This window comes from Mastomys coucha, unplaced genomic scaffold (genome assembly GCF_008632895.1).
Source record: "Mastomys coucha isolate ucsf_1 unplaced genomic scaffold, UCSF_Mcou_1 pScaffold8, whole genome shotgun sequence".
Classification (NCBI taxonomy): Eukaryota; Metazoa; Chordata; class Mammalia; order Rodentia; family Muridae; genus Mastomys; species Mastomys coucha.
Window position 1 is genome coordinate 67,375,258 of NW_022196914.1, and position 9,047 is coordinate 67,384,304.

The window sequence follows — 9,047 nt, forward strand, 5'->3', positions numbered from 1 at the left end:
AAAAAAAAAAAAAAGAAAAAAGAAAAAAGAAAAACCTTTGTTAATTAATTCCTTACCTTTATAAACGACAAAATGTTAGAAACTGATTTCACCAATTTGGCAAATTTAAACTATGTTATAAACCGATAACTGTCTAAACTTCTTTGGTGGTAGTGGAGGGAATTCTGTTATTGGAGTCTGTGTTTAAAAAAGAAAATTAATATTCACAAAGTATAAAACTTCCTATTGTCAATGACATTTGCTACACTTAGCAATGACGAGTGAGCATCTGACCAGGCTATGTCCTCTTTGAACCACGTGAGCAATTCTGATTCTACACACATGAAATGTTGCATCTGCTGTCTTCCCACCCTGCTCTTCATTTGCCATGTGAGAACCCAATTAGATGATTAGAAGCACACGGACAACTATGCCTAATAAAAACAACACCAAAGCATCACTGCCTTAGTCATTTGCAAAAGGAAATGACCAGTCTACAAAACCACCCATTCTGTCCTACTGCCACAACAGTCGCATAATTACAACAGTATTCTCATACTGTCCACTTCTATTATTTGAAGTGTGACTGTTCATTAGAAGCCCATTAAATGGTATGTAAGGATGAACTAACTAGCAAAGGACTAGTAAGAACTAGTAAGGATAAATGGCAAAGCATGTAAAGAATTGGGTCATTTAAAAATCTTGGTAGGACTACCTGCCCCAAGCTGCACACTCCTAACGGCCCTTGAAAATCCCTACATGAGAGGCTTCCCCTCTCTCTGGGGCCTCAAGTCTCTCAAGGATTAGGCACATCTTCTTCCTTCTTAAAGATATCCTGCTATGCTCATAGATTTGTTCCTTATCCAGTTGTCCTCAGAGAGGCTTTCTTCACCAGCAGAGCAGGGCATGTACAGAGATCCACAGCCACAAATTTTATAATGCCTTTCAAATGGCATTTCCTTCATTACTTTTAGAAACTGCTTTATTGTTTTACTGGTCAGAAATGAAGAAAGAAGTATTGGCTCTGGGTGATAACTATCATTACCATATTGAATTGGGATGGTTCTATATGATTTTCCCTATATGGGGGCTGGAGAGGTGTCTCGGTGGTTAAAATCCTCATCTCCTTTACTTTTCAGATGCTCTTCTCAGAGTTTATTTAAGAAACAGGAATATTTTTCTCCCATAGTTTTAAGTCTTGTGACACTCTAGTAACTATTATTTAATCATACAATGTGGCTCTACACAATGTTCTGTGGTGCTTTTTCCATGAGCGAGACACAATCTTCTACATACTGACCAGGCTGCAGGAAGCTGAATAAATCTAAAGAACAGAGAATTCCTTTCTCAATGTAATTCTGGGCAGTCAGGTTTCTGTTATGCAAAACAGGTTAACTTCCCCAGACAAGCTACTAGACAGGTTACTCATGTTGACCTGTGACTCAGTTTATACAAAATGAGAATTAAATAATCTTCCAAGATTTTCTTAGTTGAAAAAATTCAAAATTCCCATTAGATAACACATCAACTAAGAGACTGCCAAAGACGAACACCACCTCAGCTACACTTTTCAGATATTCAGCATTTCTCAGCTATGCCCAGTCCCCTAAAGAGGAATCAGTCACTGGTATGACAATTTTTATTTTAATTGTGCAGCTTTAGTATTTTTCTCAATAAAGACTATTTAGTTATGTAGCTGTATAACTGTACTTTTTATAGTCAATGAACTCCAAATGGACTGGAATCAAGTAATAGTAAGACATAGGCAAGAAAATGGAGGTGTCCATTTTAAGAAACCTTCCAATTTCATACCAGTTTGCCTGTGACTGACAGCTATCTCTAGAGTCAGAGCCAAATTCCTGCCATATCTGACTTAAGAATACCATGAGGGGGAAAGGCATAATGAAATGAAACAAAACAAAACCCAAACAACCAATAAACCAACTTGACCTTAGATCCCTCCGTTTCACTCATTTCTGAGGATCCTGACCTGAGAGGCCATGGGGAAGGGAATCCCCGGTTGGAAGGTGGTAGTACAAAATGAGCATAGATAGATGGGGTTCCACTTCCTGATATAAAATTCCAGTTGATTGGCTAAAAAAACTTTAAATTTTGTTAAATTACTCCTCCCCCCAACTCTGTGTGTGTGTGTGTGTGTGTGTGTGAGAGAGAGAGAGAGAGAGAGTTTGTATTTGTGCATGTACACGCCATGGGCATGTGTGGACATCAAAGAACAACTGGAAGGGGTTGAGTTGGTCCTCTCTTCCCACCATCAACGTGCTGGAGACTGAACTCAGATCATCAGGCTGAGTCTTTTCACCAGCCCTAAACAATCTATGAAATCAAACATCCAATAATGAGCCATGCACTCACCTGTTATCCACATGAGCATGGGGGTTATGCAGATGTATTGAAGCAATTCCTAAGGCCATTAAGAATTTTAACCCTTAAAATAAAAGGGCTGGTGAGATGGCTCAGCAGGTAGGAGCACTGACTGCTCTTCTGAAGGTTCTGAGTTCAAATCCCAGCAACCACATGGTGGTTCACAACCATTCCTAATGAGATCTGACACTCTCTTCTGGTGTGTCTAAAGACAGCTACAGTGTACTTTCATATAATAACGAATAAATATTTAAAAAAAAAAAAAGAATTTAAACCCTGTAACATCCTGGTTGTGGTTGAAGTGAGTGTGGGCATCTTCACATGCCTCCACTGCCTTCTCTATCCCAGTAGTTCTCAACCTTCCTAAGGCTGCAACCCTTTAATATATGTCTTCATGCTGTGGTGACCCTCAACCATAAAATTACTTCATTGCTCCTTCATAACTGTAATCTTGCTACTGTTATGAGTCATAATGTAAATATCTGATAGATATAATCCCCACAGGCTAAGAATCACTGCTCTACAGTGAATGTCTACTTTAGTCATATAGTTTGAAAACATATTAAGCAGTATAGTTCTGAATATCAATGCTTAAGGAAATATGCTGTCTCATGAATGATACAGCATGACTTAGGAATTCAGAAGCCTACTGGTAAGCTGGTTTTAATCATCAGTGAGGACTTATTGGGATTAGCATTTTTGCAGGATCTTCAAAAATACAAATAGGCCCATTTTGGTTTATGATTTGACCTTTGGAATATTTTAATATATGGTTATCACTGATAGGAAAAGCTAGTCAGGGACAAAGCTCATACGTGCAGCACGGTATCTATCACTGGCTAACAGCAGGCTGAAGTGGCCCTTCTTCTGGGACTTGAGTTTTCAGGATATCAGTGTTTATTCAACCACGGGTTTATTTATTTAATTTTATTTTTTACAATAACCACTAGTATTTTATCCAATCACAGATCTGTTACAGAAGGAGGGAAACAAAAGCAGCCTCTTTAAAGTGAAAAGAGGGAGCACATGGAGGTATCTCATAGAAATGAAATTGAACACTTTTCAATTCTACTTGTTTTCTTTGTAAGTCACCCGCTTTTCAGGGCTGAGGATGCAGCTCTATTGGTGAATGCTTGATCCCGGAGACCTCACAAACTGGCACTCAGGTGGAGGCAGGAGCTGTTCAAAGTCCTCTGCTACAAAGCAAGTTCAAGGCCAGCCTAAGATCATAAGTTCTCCAAAACTAAGAAATTCTAAATGTTGTTTTTTTTAAAGTTACCTCCCTTGGCTCTCTTGCATCATGTCAGTATTTACATGACATAAGTACTTAACCTTCAGGACAACACAACTGTACAGACCTACCCGACTTCTTAAAGAAAAACACTTTTGAAAATGTTGTCTAAGTTACTCTAACTTGGAATCTAAAGCTTTTGTGTATCACAATTTCTGCTATAGGCTGAAACTAAAGACTGAAAGAACATTATAAGCCTAAATCCTAGAATTACCAAAGAACCAAAGTTACTTCAAGTCCAGTACATAAAAAAAAAAAAAAAAAAAAAAAAAAGCATCTCAGATAAACTGAAACAGAAATCTCTTGACTATAGAGTTGATTTTGTAACGATTTCAGTAATTGGCATAAAGACCTTTAAGCCTGTAAAGAACATATTTTATTATACTTCAAGTTTTAAATTAACACGTAAGTCCTATATTTGTTAATATACAACCAACTCACATTCACCAAAAAACAAAATGGCATTAGACAGAATGATGATTACAAGAAAGTAATCTTCGGAGAACTGATAAACTCCAAGTAAAGAAAGCATCCCTTTCCCATTTGGTAACTTCTAAAGCTCTACAAGTTATAATATATATTTTCTCATACACAAAATAATCCTTCCAGTTACCAAATTACTTCAGATGCAAAGAGGGAGGGAAAAAAATCATTAACCATATAAGGTCTTCCAACACATCATAAATAACAGGAAAACCAATCTACTCATGTATACTGATATGACTTGGTCAAATTTGGTAGAAACCAAGAAGTGGGTGTCATAGCCATGCTCTTTCTTATTAGTTGGGGTAAAGGATGGTGAATAGGCTACAATTAAGAAAAAGGAATTGGGTACAAGTGAGATGCAGTCAAGAAACAACTCCTAACACTAGCATTTATAATTTCATTCATCCCCTTATACAAAGTATTTCATTTACAATATGGATGATTTTCACTTTACACTTAGAAGTGACAAAATCCCCACCCACCCACCCCCAAAGGAACCTACAGCAACATCCATAAGCCTACGGGTCTTTTTAAAAAATGAATTAAGCATGCCTCTTCACCTCGCCTTACACTTTTCTCAGTTACCTCCCGAGGGTGTGAAAATATCAACATCCGGTCGCCCACCCCCACCCTCTCTGTAGTATCTCCCGTGGACAGCGTCCATCCTCTCTCCACCCTCTCCTTCCCTTTCAGTATCATCACCTGGAGAAGCGCATCGAGTATTTCTTTCCCGTTACTCCCCCACCCCTTTTCATGGCCGAGTGCAGCCTTCTCTGCACCTGGACCAGCCAAAGAAAAGCAGCACGCTTGCGGGAGGACAGGCAAAGAGGCCTGACAACCGGATAGCAGTTAAAAACAACCGGAAGGCTCCCCAACCGCCTCTGGCTGCCAGTCGGGTCTCTCGGTGCTGATCTCCACGCTCCCACCCTCGCCACGCCACCGATGCAGAGACCGGTAAAAGGCAAAGCCGGGGCAGCGCGAGGCACGGCCGGTCCTAACGAAGTCCCTCGGGGTGGGGAAGGACCACGAATACGGGAGCGGCCCCCGCCCTGAGGCCCGGTCCCCGCACTGCAGCGGCGCCCGGGCGGACCCCACGTCCGCCTCACCCGCACAACGCCGCACACAAAAGCGCCGGGCCGCCGCCTTCCCGCCCCCACAACCCATAGAGCAATCAAAGGGGCGGCCTGCCCGGCGCGGCCAGAGGCGCGGCTCACCATCGCTGCGCTTGATTTCCACGTAAATCCCGATCTGGATCTTGCCGAAGTTGGCCGTTGCCATCACCTCATCCGGAGCAGCGGCGGCGGCGGGCGGGCGAAACAGGCGGGGAGGGGGCGGGGTGGCGGCGGGAGGGGCAGCGGTGGCCCGCGGCCGCGCCGGTCCGGGAGGCAGCGTGGACGCGAGCGGGGCCGCGGCGAGCGGCGGCGGACGAGCGGGCTGAAGCCCCGGGCCTGCGGGCGGGAGGGCGGGCGCGCGCGCCGGGCGTCGGGGTGAAGCGAGGGCCGCAGCCGTGAGGCGGCGCGGGGGAGAGTGGGAGGGCTCGCGCCGCCCGCCCCGACCGAGGCTGGGGAGGCGGGGCGCCGCGCGCCTGCGCACACTCGGCCGCCCGCGTCTTCCTGCCCGGCGCCCGCGCGCTCGGGCTGCAGGCGGCCCCGCCCAGCTCCTCTGCGGCCTTTTGGCGGCGGGCGGGTCCGAATCGTCCGCGGGAACGGGAGCGGGAGCGGGAGCGCGCGCGCAGACCGGCCCGGTACGAGCCCGCGCCGGGTTTGATTCCGCACGCGGTCTACGTGGCGCGGGAAACGACTCGCGACGCCCTTCCAAAGCTCCCGCTCCGCGGTCACGCTACCGCAGGAATTGGTTGAGGGGCCGAGCGGTGCCCGAGGCTTTCGGGGCGCCCGACTGAGGGGACCGGCCGATTAAAGGACTAGTTCAGCGTATTGCTTGTGTCTGTCGGATCACTTGCCACTTCATGGCAGCCGGTCCTTAAGAAACCTTCCCTAAGGCCAGGGCATACCTGTCAGGCTTCCCATCAATCATGGAGGGAAGAAAGGGTGTCCCTCCACCCCAAGTAGGAACGAAGACCTTCCCTTGCCTTTGACTTCCCAGCTCCTTGCAATTCAAAGCGAAGCCCCCTGTGTAGCCCTCTAACTTGCACTTAAGATCCAGCGGGCCTGCCCTACTATCCTTATTGCTCCTGTAGAGCTCAAGACTTACTTGCCCTAGTCTCCAACTCCAGCAGCTAAGACTCAAAAATCAGAGCAGAGACTTGAACATTGAATAATGAGCCTCTTCCGCAGTCATCTGACAGGGCTGACAACATCAGCAACATGGAGAGAGCCAATCCAATACCTACCTACCCCTGCCAAGCAGAGGGCCAAGTGGACAAGAGACCATCGGAAACTTTACAAGACCATACAAAGAGCTATAAACATGAGACTTATTGGCAGTTTTGGGATTTGACATGGTCTAGTAACCCATAATGGTTTTCATGGTCTACTTTAGCTCGTCATTTTTTTTTAACTTCCTAATTCCTTTTTATAATTTATTTTTATCTTATGTACATTGGTATGTTGACTGTATATATGTATATCTGTATGAGGGTGTCAGATTCCTTGGAACAGGAGTTACAGATGGTTGTGAGCTGCCATGTGGGTGTTGGGAATTGAACCTGGCTCCTCTGGAAGAGCAGTCAGTACTCTCAACCACTGAGCCATCTCTCCAGCCCTGCCTGGTCATTCTTAAGCTGCCTATGATGAGTAAAAATATGGGCCTAAGATTCAAAAGTTGGAATATAAATGTAGATGTGCTTTTTGTGCCTAAAGTTTCCAACCTAATGGAAGCAGTTAGTTCAAGTAACTCCTTAAAAAGATGGTCTCTACGAATTTTAAAACCATGCCAAAAAAAAAAAAAAAAGATAAATAATGTAGAAAATGCTTTTCTGTTCCAGAAATGACATCATAGGTCAGGACTTCAGTTTCAAAACAAGGCTGGACCAAATGAAGGTTCTGTTTCTGTTTTGTCTTTGTTAGTCTGTACTAATAGTTTTCAACAACTCTGGGCTGCTGTATGGTAGAGCTCCTTCTCTTCTATTTCTGGTTATTTGCTTGCAAGTTCTTTCAGGAATGCAAAGAAATCCAATGATGCAGCAGCTAAACTTAAAGTTGCCTCATAAGATATTGTCTTATTATGATTTCATACCTTGCATCCTGTTGCTTATATAATCCAAGTCTTAGTCTTTAATCCATATTATTATTATAAAGGTATTCTAAAAATACACACACCATTTTTGTTGCATAAAATTGCCTGAGACACTTGACAAACCAAACACAAAAGACCTTTTTGGATAAAGCACATCCAACAGGCTGGTTTGGGGTATGTTGGTCTAGCATATGTATCTATCCAACCTTTACATTGTGAGCTTTGTATTTCAAGTCTCTTTGTATTCAAAGGAGTAGCTATAAAACACACAATATAGCTATGCTTCCACTAACATCCTGGAACAAGGATTCTGATTCAGCCACTATGGACAGCTGTAACTTTAACTAGAACTACTAGGCTAAGCAACTAATACAAATCTCTAAAATACATAATGCTTTAAAAATCTTGCTGGGCATGTTGGCACATGCCTTTAAACCCAGCACCTGAGAAGCAGGAGTAGATAGACCTACCTCTGTGAGGCTAGTCTGGTCTACACAGTAAGTTCAGGGCAGCTCTAGGGCTATTTAGTGAGACACTGTCTCAAAAAATAATAAAACATGAATAAATTAATGAAAACTGCTGTTCTGGTTAGGATTATATAATAAATATTCTGACATTGGTTCAGTGAGTCAGTATCTTAAACTGGCTGGTTACCCATTTGATCAACCTGGAATAATAACTTCCATTTGTTCAATCATAGAAAATTTTTATGAGTAGAATTGAAATAAAAGTGCTAAAAATCTTTGATATTTAAATATACAAAGTTTTTATAAAGCAACACTGTTCTATTTAAAAAACATTTTTCTCACATCATTAACTAAAATTTTACATGTGTAGAAATACAAAATGAAGCCAGGCAGTGGTGGTGCACGCCTTTAATCCCAGCATTTGGGAGGCAGTGGCAGGTAGATTTCTGAGTTCGAGGCCAACCTGGTCTACAGAGTGAGGTCCAGAATAGCCAGGGCTACACAGAGAAACCCTGTCTCAAAAAAAGAAAGAAAGGAAGGAAGGAAGAAAGGAAGAAAGACAAAATGAAGTATACTACCAACTTGATACTGGTCCTTACTGTTTCAGAATAAGAGGATAATGCCAACTACATAATTTGTTTAATAGGAGACATATTTGTCTTCTATGGCCAGCCTATCCTGAAATGAAAAAGAAAAAAATCCTTTTCAAGGATTATTTCTTTCAGGTCAAGTCCTAAGAAGAATAACTGCAATTAACCTGTCAATTTTGAGTTGTTGGAACCATTACAAAAAAAGTCTAATGAATGTAAAACAACCAAGCCAATTATCCTAGCATTTATTCATGGATAGAAAGTAATATATGTTTTAAGGTTTTTATAAATAAATCATCCAAGGAAAAGATTGCTAAGCTAGTGAGTGAAGTTTCAAGCTAAATATGACACCTAAATCTGTTACCTACCTGTGATGGTTTGAATGAAAATGGCCCCACAGGGTAATATATTTGAATGCTTGGTTCCTAGTTGATGGAATTGCTTTTCAGAAGGAATGGGTATTGTGGCCTTATTGGAGGAGATATGTCACTAAGGAATGGACTTTGGAGTTTCAAAAGATGGAGAAAATCGCTTTCCCCCTCTCTTTCTGCCTCCAACTTGTGGATACAATATTAAGTCCTCAGCTACTGCCTCAGCACCATACCTGCCTGCCTGCCTACCTGCCTGCCTCCCTGCCTGCCTCCCTGCCTGCCTCCC

The 9,047-nt window shown here is 43.0% G+C and overlaps 1 protein-coding gene across 4 annotated transcripts in view; it reads right to left on the reverse strand.

The window, feature by feature from the left end:
• Kif2a (kinesin family member 2A) overlaps positions 1 to 5,598 on the reverse strand; it is a 62,336-nt gene extending 56,738 nt beyond the window's left edge. For all 4 annotated transcript variants that reach the window (XM_031360451.1, XM_031360452.1, XM_031360453.1 and 1 more), the window contains exon 1: positions 5,353 to 5,598. In XM_031360451.1, the coding sequence (XP_031216311.1) occupies positions 5,353 to 5,416 (64 nt within the window). In that variant the 5' untranslated portion in view covers positions 5,417 to 5,598. The remainder of the gene's footprint in view (positions 1 to 5,352) is intronic.
• Between the last annotated feature and the right edge of the window lie 3,449 nt (positions 5,599 to 9,047).